Source organism: Miniopterus natalensis, chromosome 7 (assembly GCF_054644295.1).
Source record: "Miniopterus natalensis isolate mMinNat1 chromosome 7, mMinNat1.hap1, whole genome shotgun sequence".
Lineage (NCBI taxonomy): Eukaryota > Metazoa > Chordata > Mammalia > Chiroptera > Miniopteridae > Miniopterus > Miniopterus natalensis.
This window is the reverse complement of record NC_142087.1, coordinates 66,451,821-66,476,405: the sequence shown is the minus strand read 5'-3', so window position 1 is coordinate 66,476,405 and position 24,585 is coordinate 66,451,821. Positions and strand designations below refer to the sequence as shown.

At 39.3% G+C, this 24,585-nt stretch overlaps 1 protein-coding gene across 13 annotated transcripts in view; it reads left to right on the top strand.

Moving 5' to 3' along the window:
* The window catches only part of TCF4 (transcription factor 4), a 330,485-nt gene that overhangs the window by 153,478 nt on the left and 152,422 nt on the right, over positions 1-24,585 (top strand). For all 13 annotated transcript variants that reach the window (XM_087819116.1, XM_087819111.1, XM_087819114.1 and 10 more), the window contains one exon: positions 12,677-12,741. In XM_087819116.1, coding sequence (XP_087675242.1) covers positions 12,677-12,741 — 65 coding nt within the window. The remainder of the gene's footprint in view (positions 1-12,676; positions 12,742-24,585) is intronic.

Sequence of the window (24,585 nt, the reverse complement as noted above, 5' to 3'; positions counted from 1 at the left end):
GGAAATGTGAAGAGGAGACACACAGTTGATTCCCCTTAAGAGAGTGACCTATATGCCACAGAATTTTACCCACGTAAAGAGGCATTATCCCCGTCACTGGCCTTAGCAGGCTGCATGGCAGAGTCATTTAAATGTGTCTGGACTTAACAGATTGTGCAAACATTTCAGAATTGAGTGCTTAGAAATAATAAAGCATCGTCATTTTAACTTATGCAGAAATGGTACAGCCACATAGGCCAAAAGATAAGTATTATTTATTGTAACCTACATGTAACCTAAACCACCTGGTCTGTAGATGTTGTAAATTCCATTTTAACTTTCAAATCTACTAAGATTGCTTTAAAAAAGTCACCTGATGGAGATGTCACATGGCTTCATTGTTTTTGTTGAGTGAGAAGAGGTGAGGTTGAAATGATCATTTAGGTGGATGGACAAGTGGCAATTAATTATTCTGCCAAGCTTCCCATCTTGAAACTTAAGTGCAAACCTTCTGTTTATTGTAATATACTATAAATTGGAGAATTAAACATCCTGTGGATTATTTTTTATCTGTAAATGTAAAAAATATAGTAGTTGATGTCGATTTTAATTTGGTTCTTTCATAAGGTGATTCTTGTTTTCATATTAACTTGTGATACTGTTTCTGAAATCACAAGCTTGGAAAGCACTAGAAGGAGTTTATGACTTTTGCATTTATAGGAAAACTTTCTTAAAAGAATTAAACAGTGGCTGTTCCGTACGTACATGTACACATATAGCTCTGAGGAACTCTTTTAGTAAAACCTACCGTAACCTGAAAGCTAATATAATACAGAGACCCAGAATAGACAACTTACAAATAATCAAGTACAGACTACAAACCAGTGGAAAAATAAGTAACTCATGTACCTTCATTTAACCATAAAATGGTACATATTTGATTGTTCTAACGTTACAAAAATTAATAAATGTGTGTGTGTCACATGTAAATACACTAAAAGAGACTCTGTTTGCAAAGGGTAATTTAATATACTCGCCAAAATGTGTGTTTATGTGTCAGAAATTTAATATTTAATTTACTTCCTCAAATTTAGTTATTGTAGGTAGTTCTTAATAGTGACCTATAAAAACTATATTGGCCTTGAGAACGGATATAACCTCACTTCTATACAAAGAAGAATTATTTCTTTTTAATGAACAACTTTCCATGAAGCAGCTAAGAAATTTCTGTTAAAGCCAGTATTTACTAATAAAGTGCACTTGTGTGTATTTCTTACTAATCCTAAACCGAGCACATTTGGTTTTTTAATGCCACTGATAGGATGATTTTTTTTCTGCCTCCCAGTGTTACAATTTTGGTCAGGCTTATTCTAAGTGAGTTCAGTGGTACCTGGCCAGAGCTAGCTCTCGTTGGGGCATGTGCGCCCTCTGCTGGCTGCTCAGATTGAAACTGACTGGTGTGTGGGTTCTTAATATCTTTTCCAGGTTGGGTTTTTTTTTGTTTTTTGTTTTGTTTTGTTTTTGTGCTTTTACACAACTAATCATATATTTTGCAGTAATAATAAAGTTGTAGGTTAATACTGAGTATGGCAGTTCATTGGTTTTTATTTGGAAATGAAAGTTTTTGTTTTGAGTGTGTGTGTGTGTGTGCTTTTGCTAAATAGATCCCTGATAGTTTAAGTAACATGTAAAGTTTATGCCACTCTTCAGTTTTTAAGTGGTTGATTTTATATTTCCATTAATTATATGTTTGTAGTTCCTCCTGGCCTGATTACACTTAAGAATTCTTATTTGACTAAGTTGGGAATTGACTTAAAAGGAAAAATCATTGAAGTTTTGAAACATTTGTGTAGGTAATGGATCTGGTAGGCAGTCCTTGGTAAAGAACTCCCTGATAGGGTTGATAGTTTTCACTTGCTTTGTGAAGGATAAAGAGCTTATATTTGCATTGAAATGTCTTAAAAGAGCATTTTTTGTTTCCTCAGATCAAATTAAGCTATTCTCCCTGGCAGACATTGAGGATGGTAGTTTGAGTGGAACCTTTTTAGTTTTGTTTTGCCACTTTGAATTATTGTTGATAGAGTGTGGCTGATGGTCTCTTTATGCCCAGTCACAGGACTAGCTTCTGCAAGGGCGGTCACAGAGGCAGCATCCTGGCCTCTCCTCCACAGCTTGGATGCAGTGTCCCTGGTTTCTGGTAGTGGGACCAGGGCTCTGTATACAGAATGTGTCTTAGAAATAGCAACAAATTTTGCTGACACATTTTTATCAAATCCTTTAGGATAATTAGTTAAAAGTGATTTCTACATATCTCTAAAATGAAATGTTTTGATTGAATCAGTGTGGTGTTGTATGGAGAAGAGAGTTTAGATCTTTACAGATCTTTTCTCTTATATTGAAATTTTCTTTCATTTTGTAAGCAGATTCCCTCAAAACTCTGAAACCAGCTCCCCCAAATATGACATAATTCAAAAGCTTAGAGTTGGGAAGGGGGAAAATGTCATCTAAGTTGTTATCAGTTTTCTATCTTTCTAATTTTAGCTACCAGTGACTTTAAAATTTGTTTTGGATAAATCATGTAATTATCAGTTTTTAGTTACTCTGATTTATTTAATATTGTCAAATGACTACAAACTGCATTCTAATACCAGGTTCAAACTAACTCTGTTATAACGGCATCTTGCACAGAATCTCCAAACATGTCCTTGCTGCTGCCACCTGTTGCCGAGACACAGGTGTACTAGGTGCTCCTCTCTGTGTTCCCACATCCCCACGCCGAGCCCTGCCTGGGGCGGGAGCGGGCTTCCTCCCCATTGCAGCCGTCGGATCTCTGACCGCTCGAGAGTGATGCCCACCGCTGACTGCCCCACAGCCGGCACGCGGTACACGGACACACTCCACAGATGGTGATTTTTGTATCCCATGGTTTTGGGACCTCCTTCACACCTATTCAGATGATCATTTTTCCAAGTTTCACAGGTGAAAATTGCCCTCTGTAAACAACCCCCATTTGATGTGTTTTATTTTTGCCTGTTTCGATAGGATGAGGTCAGTGTTCCGACTGCCCCCCTTCCTCCTCCGATCACCCTTTCCTCTGCCTCTCCTCTTCCTTCCTGTGGCCTGCGCCTTCCTCTCTGGACTTAGTCATGCTCATATATTCAGTAATTGGAAGCCTTTTCTCAAATACCCAGTGTGGGACTGAGTAATTTTATCTGTGAGCCATCACCTTCCTTTAACAGCGACTAGTGTCACAGGGGAGTCAGACTCTGAGAAGCTTGGTCCTGTTAACCTCTGAGTTTGGTTTTCGTAGCTCCATTTTCTTCAAGTTGATCTAGAGGAGCAGGCTCAGTGGTTAGCAGTCTTCCTAGTCTGTTCTGTGGATGCCCTCAAATATATTCTGAATTCTGGACTATTTCCCTTTAACTTCTCAGTAGTGTATGTTTAGGGACTGTGGACCAATAGTAATACAGTGCAAGAGCTAGAGAAATGCTCATGTAATACAGTGCAGATACCTGTGTAAGGGATACTTGGATTACCTTCTGCCTGAGATTAAAAATGTTTCTTACATACATATAAGCTCAGCTTGAAAACTGAGGCCATCACCTATATACCAGGTGCTAAAATATGTAATTTTCCTGTGTAAACACTGTGACAAATGTAATACTAATAAACCCTTTCCTCTGCTGTTCCACTGCACCTAATTCAGAGTTTGGTCATTATTAGTTTTTACATTTCATGCTAGTAAGACTCTGTTAGAACATCATGTTTAATGGGCAGCAAATAATGTATTGCTAAAAGTGATTTATATGGTGAAGTATAGCTGCTGATTTTCTTTAAATTTGCTGATGAATTACAAATAATTTAGCCTGGCAATGAAGTCTTGCTCATCTGATGTTGTCTCTTCTGCGTCTGGCCAGAAATGTCACTGGTCTGTCTCCTCCGGAGGGATCAGAGAACCAGGTTCTCTCTTTGGTGTGGACTTGTGATGCCTTCAGTAGAGCATGGGCAGAGGACAGCACATGGGGTGGGGAGGGCCCTTTTAAGTTAAACCAAGGCGTGTTCTCTAGAGGTAGACCTGGGGGTCTGAGGGCGACTCCGTCTTGGGGGAGGAGGGGCACGCCTTCAGAGCAGAGCCCGTGGGTGGATGGAAGAGGAGCGGCCGTTCGCCTCCCGGACTCTCAGGCCTTGGAATTGTGTGGTTTATCAGGGGAATCTACCTGGTAATATGAAATTAACTTTTTTAAAACTGCCAGTCTTTACTAGTGAGACAAACAAATGTAAAGGCCTAGTTCGCTGCCAGGAGAAGGTCTCTCTAACCCAGCGATTTTCAGCCTTCTTCATCTCATGGCACACATAAGCAAATGACTAAATTCTGCGGCACACCAAAAAAATCTGTTACATTTTTTTGCCGATCTGACCAAAAAATAGGTATAATTTTGGTTCATTCACACCTGATGCCTACTATTGCATTGGCTGTTGTCATTTTTTTTTTTTTTTTTTTTACAACCTAAGGGAAAAGAGGTCAGTGCCCCTGACTCAATAGTTAGGTATTGCATGTTTTAAAAATTCTTGTGGCACACTGGTTTGAAAGCCACTGCTTTAATCCATGAAATGGTTATTTGGTAACTGTCTGAAAGGGCCTTGGAGAGCAACAATAGTTTGTCTTTTTAAAATCCAGTTAAATAGGTTGCATCAGGTAGTAAACTGATTTTTTGCTATCCAGTAAGTTACCAGGTTTATTGGAGTTTCATCTATTGTAACTTTAAAGGCTATGCCTGGCACTTAAGTTGGTTACTCCCTGGCTTGTTAGCCTAACCAGTGGAATTTTATTTTTAAAAAAAAAGAGAGAGCGAGAATGCCAGATCCCTCCCACACCACTGAATTCCAGTCCTCTGGGGCAGAGACTCAGGGGTCTGTTTTAAAAAAAGGCTTCCCAATAATTCCCATGATCAGCAAGGTTTCTTAGCCTTGGAATTGAATTTGGGAGGATTCTTTTTCTCCATGCCCATCCTGTATCTTCTTTTGCTCCTAAGACTATGGCAAAAATATTTTCTTGCTTTTTGAAACCTTTAGTGTGTATTACAAGTATCACATTTTTCCATTTTTATATGAAACTATCATTTCTTTTAATGAAATAAGATTTCAAATGCACATGTTGTTTCTCCAGAGGCCACACCACTCCCCAGTTGCCTTGGTGTACCCAGTCCTCAAAGGCACTGCAGTAGAAATATAAAACAGGGTGGAGAGAACTGGTAAGGTCTGACACCAAGCCAGTGCTTCATTGCTGATTAGAAGCAAGTTGAGTGATGTTGGGGTCGCCCTTAGTCCTTCAGGTGTCTAGGGGACCCTTGTACAAATTGCTGATTCAGAAAATCATTACTCTAGTGGCTCAAGTGGCACTTTAGTGGCCTTAAAGAGTTATTTGACACACCTCCCCAAACAGCTAAGTTATCCCCATGATTATGTTGATTAATTGCACACTCTGTGGAATGAGTGTTATTTTCAGTGAAAGATTTTCCCACATTTGGAAAAGAAAGCATAAAAATCATGTCTTTTAATTTGATCACGTGCTCACATCTCCTAAGCATGACACCAAGCGAGGGAGATTATTTTGGCTGTTGTCTTGGGCATGTGAAATAATCTAAGATGATATTTTTATTCTGCATTAAGAGACTGTAGCTTTCGATCTGCCAGAGGATGGTCACTCAGAAGGTTTGCCAGTTTTAACACGTTCAGCCATCAGAGGACTTGAGAACTCCTCTTTGACTTACTACAAATTGAGTTCACATTGCTTGAGGGGAGGGTGTGGAGCGCAGGGAAAAGAAGACAGGTGGAATTATCTCTGTTACCTCAACCTATGCTGATAATACATCCAGAGGTGGCATATTGTGAAAACGGGCTTTGGTACTGATATTGGAAGTTTATGTTCTAGCTTTATCTCTTAATATTTGTAAAACCTCTTATATAAGCTGGTTTCTTAATTTGAGTAACCTCGTCTATGAAAATAGGGACTAAAATGTCCACCTAAGGGTTCCTCGGGTGTATTGTGTCACGTAATGCGAGTTAAATTACTTTGCATATATGTAGCGCTTTACACATATAAGTACTTTAAGGAGAGGTGAGTATGGATTCTGAACCGTGGGCAGCCCCTGAAACGATGTGTTTTGATGATGTCTCAAGATGCTCAGCATCTTTGGAATTTGAGTGCACCCACTGTTCTGAGGGGAGCACAGTGTCTAGACCAGATGCGATGCACCAGTGACGAAATGCAGCCAAAACTCCTTATTTTCCATGATCAGAGCCATAGATCATTATTGAATGCTCTGTTGTGACTTAAGAATCTCAGTGAAAGAGGGGACTGACTAATGCTGTTTTTTTCCAGGAAAATGTCTAGATCCCTATTTCCTGTTACTCTTCAGTACAGACTATGTGCCTAATCACCTTTCCCCCACTTTTTTCCTTGTTTTTAATTTAGGAAAAAAGGGGAGGAGGAGAATTTTCTAAGCTGTGGAATGACTGGTTTTTCTACTGGAATTGAGTTGTTGTTCTTTTAGCATGAAATTTCTTAAGTTTTGATTCCTTAAAGCCTGTGGGACATGGCAGTGTCCTGATACAGTAAGATTCTGTAGACGAGAACCAGTGTTCTTCTCTGAATTTTAGAAATCAAAAGATTAACATCAACTTCTGATTTCTTGCAGTCCCAGACTCTTGCCTCCAAGCTAGGAGCAGGGATAATTAAGGTCAACCAGCTAGTTAGAACAGCTAAGGTGTATCTGCATAGAAACATCACAAGAAGTCCAAAATGTTTTTAGATCAATTTAAATTAAATTTAAAAATTTACATTATTTATTTGATAGAAAATTGCAAACATACATCAAACCAATCCATTTTTAGTGTTGAGGTTTTTACAGTAGTATTCCCTAAAGTTCCTCGGGACTTGTATTAATAGAAAAAAGATGAGGGCAGGTATGTGTATTCAAACAAATATCGGAAAGATAATCTGAAACTAAATCAAATGTCCTCACTGTAGGACTTCTCAGAGGCTTTAACTTGCTAAGATTTCTGTGGAAGGGCTATAGACAGCTTGTAACATTTTCTAGGACCTTTTAATTAGCTTGCATTTTGTTTTCTGAAGCCTATTGGGAGGTTACTATTTTACAGAAGACACTTGTGAGCTATGCTCTGCTGTCCTATATTATAATTATACTTTTACTTTTACTCTTCGCTGTGCATTTTAAATGAAGTCACATTTTTTGCATTGGGAATGTGTGGATATGCAGTTTGCTGCCATGCTTTTGTTGTTTAGTTGCTTTGAGTTCATGTGGAGATGACTGTAGTTTGTTGTATGATGTTAGTTGCTTTGAGTTCATGTGGAGATGACTGTAGTTTGTTGTATGATGTCACAGATTCCGGTGCACATCATTTGCACAGTTCTAAACTACCTAGAGACCTTCTAGGACTAAAATACCTGGTACATGTAAATGATCACCACCTATAAGGCACTATCATTAATTTCATATCAAATCAATTCCTGTGTGACTTCTGCCAATTTTTGTTACTCAGTTTCCTCATCTACAAAATGGGGTTTACATTACCCGCCCCACAGAATTGTTGTGCAGCTTGAATAAATCAGTCTACAGAAGCCCTTTGAATTGTGGGTAATACATGATAGGCTCAGCTATTTGAGCAAGGGAGGAAAAGGCAGGCATGGAAAAGATGAGAGAGCTGTGAACAATGACCTCATGTATATTTTCAGCGCCGCTAAGAATTGCAGTCATTGTTTAATGAAATAGTCTTTTCAATATAAAAAAAAATTAATAGGGTAACCAGGACTAGGTTGGGGTTGGGGACAGGGACAGAGATTTATTCTGACTCGACCATGGTTGTGATGCGTTCCCTAGTCTGGTGGCAGGGAACAAAGGCTCATTCTTCAGTTCCCTGATTGAGGATTAACAGTGAAGCAGCCTTGCTTGGTATTGTCCTGCAGCATCAGATAATCTTAGCAAAGCTTTTTATGGGATATGTTTCACTGTAGAGGTGCATTTTTTTCAATAGGAGGTGAAATACCTACCATGTATATATAATTTTAAAAGTGGCCTTTTAAGAATGAAAGACTAGAAACCTGAACATGACTTGGCTATTATCCTACTGGGCAACCACCAGTGGGATCTCCCGTGTCACAGCTTATCTCCAGAAACCACATCATCAGTAAGTTGTTCTGGTTGCCTCTCGCTCTTCCCACGTACATTACAACTGTCCAGGTGTAGTAATCTATCAAAGGTGATACTTCTTAGAGGTACCCCTGCGAATGAATGGACCTAGGAGCCTTTTGTACCCTTGCGTAATATTTTCACTCGCATCCAATTTCCATGGCATTCCCTTACAACAGGATACTATGGATATGTTGGGAGAAAAAATTGGAAGTCAAATGGAAAATTATGTAAGACTATAAAAATATTACATTTGGAGTTATTTAGGCATTTGTTAACCATAGTGCCCCCAAATAAAAAAGCATTTTTTTCTCCTTATTGTTCTTGGGGCAGCAAGGTAAAGGATTACTGAATAAATAGATCAGCAAAAATATTGGTCTTTAAAAAATTGGAAGTAGCTTGTGCAGTATTTTCTGCTTAAATTAGATTTTCAAGGGCAATAGAAAAGCAAGTGAATCCTTTATTGATTGTCAACTGGTGCCATTTTTAATGATCAAATTTAAATATAGGTTTTAGCAGCTGATGGGTTCAATTTGGACAAAACACGTGTTGACTTTCTGGGTTGTTTGCTCTCTGTAGATGCTGACTGTTGTAGAGAAGGGGCTGCGTGTTGATCTCCTTTGTCTCTAGAAGGATTGATTGACTGATGTTGTGTCTGCTCACTTGCAGCGTTTTTCTTGTTTAACTTTAAAAATTGTGACATAGTATTGCATGTTCCTTGTGTACATCATTTCTGGGGAGAAACTTGTTTAGCCAATATGTCGGCTTAGTCTCTGAAATCCTCCCCGTAGCTCTCATTCAGCCTGACTTCAGTGTACTCCGTTAGGTCACGTCACTCGTCTCCTGCACGGCAACTCGTCACCAGCAGCAGAATTTCCCATTTGGTCCTTAGGTGTGAAAATGAATGAGAGGCCTGACAAGATTTGTTCCTGGTATATATTACAGAATGCCCCCATGCCCCCACACCCTTTCTGGGCATACGACAAATGTTACTGATGGGTACTTTTAGTTTTTAAAATATGGACAACGGTACTCCACGCAGTAAAAGACTTGAGCGATTAATGCTACCCTTATGCCTCTTTTGAGTAGTTTTAGCCATGGGGCTTGGCACTGCCACCATTGTCTTTGTGCCAAAAAATATCCGCAGCGGCTGTCGCATTCTAGTACTGGAGGGTTGTCTCGAAAATTCCGCAGTGAGCGCGCCGGGCTGGTGCACCCCGGCTCTGTGTTTTCGATCGTGGAAGCGGCGTTGGCTGTTTGGGGCGCCGCGCTTGTGGGATGGGCGCGGAGGAGTGGAGGGGAAGGACGCGCCCGCGCCGGCCGGGGCTCCGGACAGCCGTGCCTGCGGGGAGCGAGCGCAGATACTTGGGGCTTTTGTGTTCCTGCGCGCAGATAGTGACTTCAGAACCCCACACAAACATGTTACCAGCACTCCTGCAATTTTTATTATCTGAAGCAAATGTTCCAGGGAATTTTAAGCAGGAAATCAACATCCAGACCATAGCTAATTTTTAGTGGACAATTTATACAAAAGACATACTTATTTTCCTAGAAACTGAGGTGTCATTGTAAGATGGCTGCTTTCTGTCATTAGGAAATGATAGGAATAGATACGGTGCATTTCAGAGAGCACTTGGGTTTATCCTCAGTCTCTGATTAGTTTGCTCCCAAACAGGGGTTTGGGCTCTGAAGGCAGATTTATAGTTGAATTTGGGAACAAAAAGATGTAATAAAGTTAAAGGCTTACATTATCAGAATGAAATGTGTTCCCTCATGATCTCTGGAGCGATCTATTTGATGGTAAAAGTGGATGCTACAGATGAAATCTTTACAAAGAGCATAATCCCCCCCCAAAAAAAAGAAAAAAGAAAGTGCCCCTCGCAGCCTCCTGCTGGCTGCACGGCCCTTCGGTACCTCGCAGACTTCGACAGCGCCCTGGACTCGTGCCCGTTGATGTCATGGAAACACTCAAATTACTGAGAGTGATTCATGTCTCCGCTGGTCTCTTATCCTCCCCCTCACCAACAGGAGGAGATTTTTAACCCTGACAACTTGTAATTTGCGGTGGGTTTATTTTTGTATCTGGATAAATATTTTTTAACCAGCGAAATTAAGATTAAGCAGCCTGTATCTGATACGATAGTAAGGGGTGCTGGGCCCACGTCGCCCGGCGTGCTCGGGGCCTCAGTGCGGCGTGAATCCATGTGCTCCTCCCTCCCTTCCTACCCCCTTGCTTTTCCATCCCACTCCCCCTCTCTTCACTTCTCTCCTCTCCCCTCTGCTCTCCCATTTTTTCTCATTCTCTCCTCCCTCCCTCCCTCTCTCATCCGTACTATTTGCACTGACCTTCTAGCTTCAAAATAATGGAAGGGATAGCTCTAACTTGTACATGTGTGAATTGAGACAAATCCTGGTAGGAAATGCATCTCTCTGAGGTCTGTGGGCTGGACTCAAGCTGGGAAATAATGCCAGGTGGTGAAATTCTGTAGGGGATGGATTCAGTAATTCCTTCTAGAGAGGAAAATAAGATAGAATTTCCTCCTTCAAATTGTGTTTTACAATCCAGTTTTTAGAAATTACCAAAGCAGGACACTAGATGTTGAGTTTCCTAGGAAGTCACAGCAAATTCTACCCTATCTGTTATCTGTCATCTATCTTTCTGTCTGCCTGCTTGCCTGCCTACTTACCTACCTCTCTCCCTGCCTTTCTGAGTGTTAAATAAGCTAGTGTTATGTCAAAGTGAATTATGGTGTGGTTGTACTGAAACTTTAGGTGCAAGAGCTTAAAGGAGGGCATATGTCACTTTATAGCCCATGATGGTCGAGTATTTTCTGTTAGTAGTCTTTGTAAAGAGAAGTTAAAGGGCATCTATAGGTTATATTTGACTTAGAAAGGTAAACATGTATGTATAACCATTTGCAGTGCTGAATAGGTAAATGAGTGTTTTCTTCTATGTAAAATCCTCATACGATTAAAGTTACTCTCTTAGATGTCCTTTGACTCACAGTCTGTGAGATGATATCCTGTTCCATTGGAATTGAAACGGATATGGACACTGATTTTCTATTTTGCAGTGAACAGTATACCAGAAATGGGTAGAGGGACATTTTCCCAAGTTTGAGATCCATTGAAATCAGTAGAAAAATTAGTGCTAGGGGAGAGAGGGTTAATTTAAGACTCAAGTTTGGCTTTTGTTGAAAAATCTTTTTCTATTTTATATATATAGTGACTTAGATACAAGGTGCACTTTGGGTCAGATATAAAGTTTACTAAAGGCACATTCTTCGTATGGTGTCACGAAGGCATGCACTAATAGCATTGCCACCGAACTAAAACATAAAACATGACCACTGTTCCTTTTAGCATTTGCTTTAACTTGGATTGAGGGGAAATTTGGGGAGTTGTAAACTTTAGATGGATACCATTCGGTTCCTCAAAATACTAATTTTGAATTTTCCCATTGGAAAAAAGAATAGTGTAGTCCTAGGTGTAAAAGTACAGTGTTCTTTAAAACTCTAGTCTCCAAAAAAGACGTACCCTTCAGTCATAGGTGGCGTGGGATTTGCATTCTGGGTACTCGGCTGTGTCACTAGACCTTTTTAATGCCCTGGTATGGATCGATTTTCTCTGATAACCCTTCATATGTCACTAACTAAACTCTACTGCTTAGATCTCTCGTAATGTGATTTCATTGCCTTCCTTGCTGATTATTAAGGCTAACCGTACTTTAAAAAGAAACAAATGAGCAGCCTTGGATTCATCCTTAGATGTGGCCAAACAGCTTCTGTGCTGTGTACATCTCTGTATAAAGAAGCTGGGCTGTTAGAATTGGAATGAGATAGTCACATTCCATGATCCCATGTCCTGCTGAGTCTACTGGTAGAATCTGAACTTGGGTTCAGAGTCGGCAATTTTTCAAAAGCCCTCTTTTCCAAATGTAAATTCCATCATCATCTTGATCATGATGGAATTTACTCCTGGGAAGAGGAGTTTAAAAAAAAAGAGTGTCTCAGAATTTTGAATAGTTTCTTTCGCTGTATTCACCATCTGGAAAGCCCTGATTGATTAGCTTTGGCCTCACCATTAAGTGTCAATATAATCAATGGGAATTCCTAGACTAGGGTCATTACACAGATAATTTGCCTGCTGTGTCAATAAAATTGAAATTGTTTAAATTTTGTGAGAGAGAAAGAAAGTGAAAATAAGGAATGACAGTTTGTTTGTTAGAGAAAGTGGAGGCCATTGGAATGACAGTTTTTGGAAGTGTGGAGCAGTTTGGCTAAGAATAGGAATGAAGGATATTTTTTCCAGTTTGTCATAGCCAGAGTGAGGAAGTGTTATCCCCTCTCTTGCTTGCATACATTGCCAGTAGTGCCTACTTTACGTATGTAAACATCGGGGAAGAGAAGTAGATGTCTGTTACCTGGAGGATTTTTTTTAAAAAGAAACACACAATTTACACTTTTTTTTCCTGTTTCTCTTGGCAGGTAAAACAGAAAGGGGCTCATATTCATCTTATGGGAGAGAATCAAACTTACAGGGTTGCCACCAGGTAAGTGAGAATCTTGCATGGGGAAGGGTTGAAAGAACTAGCCTGGTAAATTGGTTTATTTTATAAATTAGATTATGCATTTTAGACTGTGACACTAAGATGCATGGAGAGTCTGCCGATGTCTCTTTCTTTTAAAAAGTAATGAAATAGCACAGAGCTTGGAAGTAATAGATACCTCATCTGTAGGTCTCTGGCATATCAGAACTACAATCACTGGCTTGCTTTTATTTTTTAATCCATCAGCCGTACCAGTGGCACTGTTTGCAAACCAGGGATGTCGGTAAAAGTGGTTCTATCAAAAGAGTTTATTTGCAATTAGGAACTTAAGAATTTCTTACACTGGAAATACTTCGTGCAGCCATGTGTCAAACCCGGGGTTCGGTGGCCATTGCCCTAAATTATAGTTTTCATAGGGGCTGTATGATGTTGTGTGAAAACAGGGTTGTATTGAGGGATAAAAATGTCTGTGAAAATATGATTTGTTGTCCCTTTTTGTTTCTGAATTGTTTTTGGCTGGAAGTCAAGGCCAGCAGGCTAACAGCAAAGCCGTCTCAAGGGAAGCATGCGTGAGCTAGAAAAATAAGAGTACTTTAATTAAATAATAAAATGCCAGTGTAATACAAAGGTATAGCATGTGTGTGTTTGTGTCTCTGTGCTCTCTGCATTTGCATACCTTTAACCCCCAGAGAAAGCCCCGTTCTAAAAATACTATCAATAGCCAAAAGTGTGAGCTTTGTTTCAAGACAATTGAGATGTTATAGATGCTTTCCTTTTAATTTCGGTATTAGTATTAATCATATGTTTAAAACCCCCTTTTTTTAAGGTGTAGGCTTTTTTTTTGATAAGTGCATTGGTTTTTTACTTTGGAAAACTTGATAGATTTTAATAATCCTCTTTAATATTCAAAGCTTCTGCTGTTTTATTATTCACCCAAACAGAACGTATGTTCTTTTTGTGTTGGAAAGGGGACGCTTGTTCTCTTGAACCCTCTCACCCTCCTATTTCCTTTAATGAAATGGAAAAAAAAATCTATTTAAAAAATTTCAGACAACTATTTAATATATCCTGAAAAATGTAAGCAAACAGTTTTAGTAATTAAATAGAGCCCCTGAAGGAGGCTTCCTTTCAGATCAGTTGTATATCACTAAGGGTGGAATTCTGGCGGCTTTTTTTCTGGATGTATTTGCATGTTTAAAGTTTGCTCCTCTGGCCCAGCCACCAGTGCAGTCACATTCAGCATCTAAAAGACTCTGATGAGGTGGATGGTGCTTGGCTAGGGAGCCCCGCTGCACGGGCTGCAGAGGACAGGCCATGGCAGTTTGTTTGGAAAGAATTCTGCAGGAAAGAAATTTACAGTCCTTCCAGCGCAACGGAAACATCTTTGGAATGTGAGTGCAAGTGTTCGGGGCAGATAGCCCGGGCGACAAGCCTCTCGGTGCCGAGCCCCTGGTGCAAAGCTCTCAATTCCTGCAGAAGAGCCTGTTCCTGTGTATCTGGTTGCTGAGGGTCAAGGCAGAGGTCGCCAGAGTTTTGGGGAGAAGAAAGTTGACAACATCCTTCCTTTTCGCAGATGGTCACGGCAGAGGTCTCTGTTTTTGCTGGGCCTCTTTTTCTGGTCAATGAGAGAATAGGCTTCCTCGCCCCTGTATCCTTTCTTACTAATAGGAATTGGCGTGATTCCTCGCAGACACAAAGATTTCCTCTGCTGAGTAAGCGTGAGGCCCCTTAACTTGTGAAAGCATCACCCAGACGGCGTGAGTCTGTCTGTGTATGTGCAGGGACACAGACCCTCCCTCGTGTGTGGGAAATACTTCCCTCGGGTGAAACTGAAGTAAATTTTGTTCGCAAACACAAGGTGAGAAGTGGGAAGGGGCAGGGGTGGGGTAAAGAGGTGGACGGACTGGCGTGCGATGGCTGAATTCCTGGGCCTTGGGAGGTTCATTTTGAGGCAGTCATGTCCAGGAAAATTCTGTTGTATGTTGGAATGTGATTGCATATGCTTTTCTTAAAGTGTCTTCATAATATCAATGTGGAGTATAGATGCTTTCTTTCTTATTTCTGCTTCATGGTTGTGAGTCTTGCAAGAACTGACTATCTCTGTGCTTAGCCTGGTCTCAGCAGTATCCATAAACAGTGTGATCGCTTACGGATAAATGAAAGCGAAATTTTGGAATTTCCCTGATTGAGGAAATAGGGGCTGGAGATGAAAAGTGCACATATTTTGAATTTCTGCTTTCTGTGAAATTTGAGAATAGAAGCAGACCATAGTGTTGTCTTCCAGTGAATGAGTTTCTCTGGTGCCGAATTGTTCTCTGAATCCCTGTCTCCAGCACCAGCTATGCAAACCAAAAAGAAAGGCAGCTTCTGGGTGTCTTGGGCGTCAGGTCTAAATAGTAGATCACAGCTGAAATGATTCCCCACTGTGTGGCAAGGTGAGTGACTCGTGTGGAGGGGAAGCTTTTGTTTTCTCCTGTCTACACTATAGAGACGCTGGATGGAAAACCTTTAGATGATATGCCCTAAGAGCTCCAAAAGCTGCTTTATTGTGTTATAACAATATCCTGTGGACTTGTAGGGTGAGCACTGTTACGTGTGAACTTGCGTATTCTGGCCCCGGTGGCCTTTTGCTTGGTGTTGAGAAATGCTGGTGGTAAGCAACAGGTAGCAAAATGCTGTCCTGGAGAAATGTATATTGATTCAGAAATGCATCAGGTTAAAAAGTGTGTGCGTGTGTGTCCATTATGTTTCTCTGGAGGATTTAACACTAATAGCGTTAGACATGTGGCTTTCAAAAGCAGTGGATATTTTAACCGAAAAACAAAAGCTGGCAGGTTCTTTATTATCAATTAAGTTGTCTTCATTAAAAACAGTAATGGGATAATGTGAATTTTATTAATGCATTTCTACCTAAAATTATCCGAAATAAACATGGTGACTTTTCAGACTTTTGAAATTGTATAGAAAATGACCCAATAGACAAGTCAAAGCAGGTAAAGGACTTTTTTTTAGTTCTCACTAAATATGGCAAAACTAATTTAAATCAAATTGGGGTACGGAAATCACACCCAGGCTTAAAATGTTCTTGCCAAATTGCAACCTCATACTACTTTTACTGGCGGAGAAAATAAAATTTATAATGGAAAGTCTGACAGACATGAAAATGAGGGGAAATAAAGTTTTTCTCAAGATAGTCCAACTTTAAAATGATAAATAACCAATAGCTAATACACCGAAAGGATATCACTGCAGAGGGCAAAAGAGAAAAAAGGTCTTTTGCTTTTGGCCTCTTTCTGCTTTGAATAGGATGTTTGGCGATGGCGAACTTTTTTTTTTTTTTTTTTTTTTTAAATCTTGCTGAGATCTCTTTGAATGAGGTGATGATGTCAACACAAGTGATTGTTATTGAGGCAGAAGTTTTCCCCTTAAATGGAAATTCAGCATTGATTATCAGGAATTGTTTGTTTTTTCTTTCTGGGATATAGCCAAGTCTAAAGCAATGGTTTCATTATTAGTATCTCCTAGACAAGGGGGGTGTGTGTGTGTGTGTGTGTGTGTGTGTGTGTGTGTAGACGGAGGAGAGGAGAGGAGGGGGAGATGTGGTAAGCTGGGCCCTATCTGAGACGAATTAAGTTAGAATCTTATGAGTTGGACCTTTGCTTTTCTTGCACCCCAGGTAATTCTAATGTGCAGCTGAGTTAAGGGACTTCCTAGAATGTTCTATAGGAATGTGCTGTATTTTAAAGATTTGTGTTCAAATTCTGGTGTTGCCACTGACCTTGAAAAAGCTGTTAGATTTCTTGCCTTAATTTGATTATGGACATGGAAATATATTGCATATGCACTTCATTTAACAGGCAGTGAAAGTTACTGATATACTGAAAATCAGTAAGATGCCTTGAAATCATACAGGCTCCCACCACCGAGCGTCCCGGCCCACATTTTGTTTTTCCTAGTGAAGCCTAAGGTTTTAACCGCATCTACGTTCCTTTTCTTTCTCAAGGAATCAAATAGGACTGTTCATAAAGTTATCTGACGTTTAGATACCAAAACTGACAGGGTTTAAGAATTAGGTATAATCTTGAGTACCTTTGTATAATTTCAGTAACTTAGAAGCTCTAAAAGAAAGGGGTCTTTTCTATATTTAATTTTGTTTCCTCATAAACCTAGTCGTTTTTGATTTGTTGAAATTAAATGTGGAGTTGGTTCTGAAACAAATTACATATTTAAGAATGAATCTTTTATTTCAATTATTTTTATTTTCCATAGGAAAAGAATTACAAATTACTTAATTTTAAAACTTTTGGCCCCTTTAAATTTTTTTCTTATTTAAAGTCCAAATAGAAAGGATATAAGCAAAAAGCCATGAAAATGGCTATTTCGGTCTTGTGTCAACAGAAGCACATTTTGTTTTCTGATTCGACATCAGGCTTGAATGTTTGTTTGTGGTGTGCAGTTGAGTCAGTCCGGGGCCTCGCATTCTCCCTGGGACCCTGCTCCACCCGCGCCGCCCCGTGCGCTGCCCGAGTGCTGCCCTAGCGCTCCATCCGCTTCACTTTGTAGTGCTTTTCCAGCTTGCCTTTCTTTATGTTTGTTGAATTCTGGCTTCCACCAGGGTTCTGTAAGCTCCTGGAAGGCAGGGGCCACGTCAGCTTTATCTTGTACTGTGCGGGCTCGTGTTTATTTTTCCAGCATCATTCTTAGGCATCATTTGGAGAGTAAAGTCCTAATAGTAATGTTTAAAAACCACATAGTAAGCATCGTTTTCATGCCTACGAAAACCAGAGAATTACACTTGCTCAAAAAAAGTTCTTCGGAAGCCCTTCCTTCTAACTTACTGTGCAGGATACCGGAGGGGCACTTGCCACTCACTTTCGGGGGCCTCACTGTTCTAGGTCTGAACGGTCCCAATGTTCTGTGTTTCTGGTGGGTGTGTTGTTGAAACCAAAGGTCAGAATCCAGACTTGCCTTTTTGAATGTATCAGCGTGGACGGTGGGGCAGAATATTTAAAATCAGAACAGTTTTAGACACCACAGGGCCTGCATTTGCAGTGTGTATGCCATTGTGACTCTGGCCCTGAACGCTGGTTTTCCCGGAGCAGCGCGTTTGTTTTGGGACATTGCTATAGGTAGACCCCTCTCCCAACACCCACCAAAGGAGAGAATGGAGCCATTCTTTCATCACATTGCTTAACAAATATTTGTTGGCCCCCTAGCGATGTGCTAGGTACTACAGAGAAAGACAAAGGGAGGCTCTTTCTTGCATACCCTCCCTTCACTCCCCACCAGCAGCTTTCTGAATATTAAGGGGGAGAGTCAAGCCTCATTTATCTAATTACATTTCTAAAAAATCTCGTAGTATACATTTTCAAATATTTATAAAAGTTGTAAAAACAATAAAATGAAATGAATTTACTCACTGCTTAAACAGTTGTTAATATTTGTTACAGTTGTTTCATGTTTGTATTTTTAGTGAATCATTTTTAAGTGGAAGATCTAATAAGATTTCACCCCTAGATTTTTGTCATGAATCTCTTAAAATTAAGAACACTTACCTATTGAACTAAAATACTGTTTTCACCCCTAACAAAATTAACAGTAGTTTCCTAATTTAATACCCAATATATATTCAGATTTCTTCAATTGTTCCATGAAAATGTCTTTAATAGCTTTTTTTTTGGGGGGGGGGTCATTGCATTTATGCATGGTATTTGGTTTATGTGTCTGTTTATAATTTCTTTTATGCTAGAATAGTTCCTGTAATTTTTTAAAAAATGATATTTCCCTTAAAGAGATTGGGTTAGTTGTCTTGAAAAATACCCCCCTTCTGGAATTGTTGGTTTATTTCTTTGTGGTGCTGTTTAATTTGTTACTCTATCAATTTGAAAATTAGGTCTAAAGGCTTATTTTATTCAGATCAAAGTTAAACATTTTTGAACTGAGCATTTCATAGATGATGTATGTACTTCATACTGCATTCTATCCGGGGGCATATGATGTTAGTTATGTTGCTGTTGGTGATGCTGTTGGAGATGTAACACCCCCACCCCCTTCTCTTCATTGTAAATAAACCTTTCCCTTTTTGTGATGAGCAGATAGTCTTTGTGTTGATACTTAAGCACTGGGCAGTTATCCCTGTTCCCCAACAATCTTTGACCTGATTGTTTTAGCATGCATCAGTGATGCTTGCATGAAATAGAGGTGTTTGAACTAATGATTTTCTAAAAACGTCATCATTCCTCTTGCATTTATAGCTGACATCCTTCTGTAAAGAACTCTCTTTCATTGTTCATTTTAGCACTGTCGATTTAAGTGCTTCATATATATACAAGTATAGTGTTAATCCTTGCATTAAATGTGGTCCCTTACCTGGAGGATGCTGGAAGCATTAAAGCCTTCTTCAACTCTCTTAGGGTATATTGATAAGAAAAATAGTTATGGCTCAGGCTAATGGTCACAAAAGTTTAATGCAAGAAGGAGGAGGTAATTATAGGTATGTTTCCTTGAAAACGAAATTCTAGGTTTCTTTTTCTTTTATTTTTCCTCCCTGAAATTTGGAACTTTGTGACAACCTTTGTACCTCTAGCAGTGAGATTAATTTTGCTATAAGCACTTAAGTTTCTGTAGGTTCATATTGCCCCCCTATATTCTAGTAATTACTCTTCCAGATCTCACCAGGTTGACCATCAGAGGCTGACCAGCTGAATCTAGTGGGTACTGTGATGCTCAATGAAGTTGCTTTATTAAGGATCATGAGATAGTAGTTCCAGTCTCTTCCCCCATCCTTTTACCACCCAGACATGGCTGATGAGTGAACATCAAAATGAGTGAATTTCTCAAAGTTACCTTGCGTTCAATCTACAGACTACCTGGGGAAATAATATTAAATGCCAGTATAAACCTCCAGGGGTCATTATTATAATTCTCATTTATAATTAAGAAAAGGATGTTCAGAGAAACAAAGCAAACTGACCCGAGATTTCACCCCAAGTCAGTTTAAGAGCCAGGCTTTAAACTCTGAAATGACTCCTTTTAAAGCCAGTGCTTTTCAGCGTGGGTTTCCCACTGCCCAAGCCCATGATGGAGTTTCTAGGCTCAGAGTTCTATATTAGAGCCCATCTGGAAAACCACTTTTGGTAGATTCCAAGCTCACTGCAGAATTCGGGCCTTAACATGGTGCCAAGAACAGAGTAGCTTCCCCCAGGTCTGCTCAGGGTGGACTAGAGCTTTGAACACAATTGGCTCTGGTAGGCATAGAAGAGAGTGCGCTACGCTGCTCCTGAACACCCAGCCCCCTTTCTAAAAAAAAAATAAAGCACGTGTCCATGTGAATAATCTATTCTGTAGCATCCTCAGAATTAGCATATGCAATTTCATTAAAACCAATAAAGATTTCCTGTGAAAAGGCTGGGGTAAAATATGCCAATTCACATTTTAGCAACAGCATGAACACTTTCTTAAAATTGTATAGATTATATTTGGGCCTTGCTTTTGTGCAAAGCAGGCAGAATATGGTTTGCTGTCACGTGAATTTGGATTCGTCATAGATCAAATTATTCTTCCAAAAATACAAGAACTACTTAGAACGAAATTCTGAAACAATACCTTTAGCAGGCTCTTAGATGTGACCCCAAAAGTTTTTAGTGATGGCATCTTAGTTGTGAAATATATGACATGACAACTATGTGTTAGAAGCATAGGCAAGTTTTATGCAGCAGTTCAGGACAGCTAGTGCATAAAAACTGTTGAAATCACTTTGAGACTATTTTTATGAGACACCAAAGAAATGGAATCCTGGTATCCAAATTGAAATTTCACCGGAATCTTGGAATTCTCTTCTCTTATGAAAACTATTCAGGGCTTTTAATAATTCTGAGCAATTAGGACTATAATTCATCTTTAAAATTTTGCTATGTGAGGGAAAATCAATTAATGACTAAACAAACGAGGTGCACTTGATAAAATTTAATGTTGAAATATACCTGTTTATCATGTAGAAATCTGTATAGCCCTCTAACTTTTTTTTCCCATGAGAAAGAAAACATACAGTTCAGCATCAGGGAAACTTTTCAATATGAAATGGCAGAAATATTTATTCCTTTGCCTATGGTCATGCTTGAAATAATTCCACATTAAGAAAATGTCCCCTGAAACTCTTAAGACTGAAACCCAAAGTTAAAATTATGTGAGGACTGCACGATACCAACAAAACCTCGTTATTGTTTTAGAAATAAGTACATTAGAAAGGAACAGGTATCGAATCTGCTGCTGTGCCTGATAGCAGTAACCTGCTTAGAATTGAAGAAGCCCATCCCCTGAGGAAATGTGTGTGTGTTCTGGATATTTATGTAGATTTCCTTCCATATGCCTTCACTCACACACAGACTAAACTGTGTGTCCTAAAGCCTGGGCCTTTTACGTTCAGCGTGTTATTTATAATCTAACTGGGGTAGTTTCTTGGGAGAAAGAATCCAGCAAGAATACATAGCTGAATTTGCTTTAGCATTCCTAAACCACAAATGTTTTTTCATAGAATGGCACTTATTTTTGTCAGACATTTTTGTACTTAATAAAGTTGGGAAGTCAAATTTTGGTGGGGCAGCAACTTTAGCCTGGCACGACCCCAGATTTTGTTGAATAGAATTATATCATCGCTGTTATATTCTTATGGAACTTAGTGAAATATATGTATCTGTCCCTTGATTCCATTAGCCTCTCCTTTCAAAAGGCACTTTCCAGTGAAGTTTTCTATGGCGTTTTAAAAAATAACCAGGTATATCTTATTTTCAACCCACCTCAAAGCCACGTTTATGTGAATTTGGGACAGTGACAATTCAGTGATAAGAAAGTAATTAAGGAGGAACATCATCGAGGGTTTCAAGCAGCGACCATCCTCTAGAGCTCTAGATGTGGGGTTCTCTGTGTTGGGTTTGACCAGCAATGCATGCAAAATAATCCGAGCTCATTTGCACCATGATAATGAACAGCAGGGCACTGAATCTTTTCCGTTTTATTGGAATTGTATACAGTAAGTTATTAAATTTCATCTCTGTAATACACCTGCAGTAAAGCAACAAAACATTGCTGCACTTAAGGAACGTATGTGTGGTACAATGCCCTCCCCCGTCATTTCAGCGCCCCCCCCCCAACAGCTGCTTACAGATTTCAAGATCCATTGTATATATTCCCTTGAGCCCACCTCTAATAATCGAGACACATCTGCCATTGCAGTATTATAGGCATATGTAGTTTTATTGAAAACTATACCTGTAAAAAAATTAAATAACTCCTACCTCAATTAAATTGGCAAGCTACCTTTTGCAAAGATTATATTGCAGATCTCCTGAGACTCAGTGAGTTCATTTTATTCTTATATTACAAATCACTAAATATATTATTTTCATTTGGCCAAGTAGCAAGCTTCTCTCATACTTTGATGATAAGTCACTTTTATCGATTCTTACTTTTGTTTTCCTTTTACCCTTATCTGTACCTATTTTAAAAATACCATGCAGGCTTTATGAAGGAAACATTGAGAGTCTGACTACAGTGAACCCTGGATAAAGTCAGAAGGAAAGGACCCAAAGTCAGGATCAAAATCTTAGCTCATCTTGTGCTTCGGCAGAGATTTTTACAAGCTTCTTTGAGATCCATTTGGTCTTCACAGTGGCAGACTGGGAAACAATAGGAAGAGGGAATGAGTTAGTAGATCACACAAGCATGTGTCCCTGGATTCCTAGTGGTTTAAATCCCTTACCTTAACATTTACATTTTGTTGAATATTGGGTCAATTATGAATACCTATAAAATAATTTTATCTAAACAGGAATAATAATAAACTATTTTGTGAGATAAAAATATTTCTGAGCAGAACCTATTCTCATTTAAGGTATGTGGGTGTCTATATGGCTATTCATAGTGAGTTAATCATGACGCTATTATAGTGATTCAGCTAAGTAGAAAAGTTTGTAAATTTGCTTCATGTTACCATAGAAAAGTCCAAAGACAAGATGCCCACTGTATGAACAGGAAGAAATCTATATAATACCCTTATGGGAAAATATGAAGGTTACTCCTTACATAGGTTCTTAGGACAGAAGAATGTTCGTGCTCTTCAGAAGGACTGTGTGTGAATGGACTGAGGGAGTAAGGGATGGTTCCCTATCCCCAAAGTCAGCTTAAACTCAGAAATACATACTTTGATAACAGTCAAAAACTAGATGGTTGCACAGAATGAAGTCACAGGTAAATATTAAGTGATAGCTACTGTAGAAAAGGTAGAATCAAGTAGTATTATTGATCACCAGTCAGGATTTAAAGTAGTTGAATGTTTAAATGATGGCTTTTCTTTTTTTATAAGAATATTGATTAAAATCAATTGTCATTTGGTTCCCCTGGGGGTTATTTGTGCCTGTGAGTTTATCCTTTCTATGTAATCAGCTGTGATGTTTTCTGCCCCTTTTGTGGTTCACAGGGATTCAGTGTTTAATGGGGATAAAAGGCCAGCTCCTAGATAAGGTCATTGCTTTCACTTAGGATCCAAAACCCCAAGAGAACCAGAGTTGAAGATCTTAGATTTCAACTTTATAAGCTTTTTGTCAATAGAAAAATCATTCTAAATTCTAAACAAGCCTTTTGAGCAAAACTCTTGCCCAAGTTGGGGAATTCAACTTAATTTAGGCTGTCCCACTCCTTTGAAGCCCTCTCCGCTGAACTCACTTCCCTTGGATGTGAGCCACTCCTGTGGAAATATCTATTACCAGTACGTTTGAACTGTGAAGTCTGGTTGTCACACTGAGCTCTGCAATTCAGAACTGTCATGTGTAGAGTGACTGGCACGACACAACATCAGCCATGGTTAAAGATCTGCTATGGACAGTGACATGTGGCAAAGGAGAATGTCAACAGCTGCTACTACCAATCAGTGTCCCTTACGGAGTCTGTCTGCATTTCTGCCATTTAACTGTCTCAACCAAAGAGAAGCATGATTTGCTTGCATTTGTTTTCAGAGTGCAAGTCCTGGGTGCCATTTTATCAAGGGAAAGAATATGTACGTTTGGGGTGTTGTATGTGGGCGAAGGGATTATTCTTTGATTCTTAGAGAACATGTTCTCTATTCCCTTTTGCAGATAACATATATACCCTATCATTCTTAGACTCTAGACTCTCTTCATTCCATACTTCATTACAAAGCTTCATCTCACTTCATATCCTAGGTAACTGCTCCTCTAAAATTTTATAGTGTGCCTTCAGAAGCTCTTGATGTCAAGATCAGAAGCTCCCATGGAGTTCCATCCAGTGTTTCTCTCTTAGTTCCCTGGTGCAGTATCTATATGTATTGCTGTAGAAGTAGAAGGCACACAGTAAGTCAGCTCTGTAGAACCTTAGCCAGCAATTGGAACCCTCCAGAACATTCAAAATAATATATTCTACTATACCTTCATTTGGGTGTTCAGTAAATATTTATCACAAAATAGCAGTCTGTTCCCCACTTTCAGGATCATGACATCAGTATTTGGTAGAGGGCTTGAGCTAATAATAGTATAGTTACCTAATGTGAGTCTCTAATGCATAACTTTTCGGATTCATATTTTTACATCTATTTAGATGTGTTTTTTAAGGGGCTAGAGTAAAATCTGACAGTTATCCGTTGGATAATTCATCTAAGGTATTGTGCTTTTGACCTTGAATTTTGTTGATTGAATTTCCTCTCTGGATTAGTTCCTTCATCTGTGTTCATTGGCTTGGTGACTGACCCCCAGGCACCATCTGAAACTGTTCTGTCTCTCACTCAATAATCCCTCAGTTTTCAGATTTAATCAATTCTGCTTGCTATATCAATATATC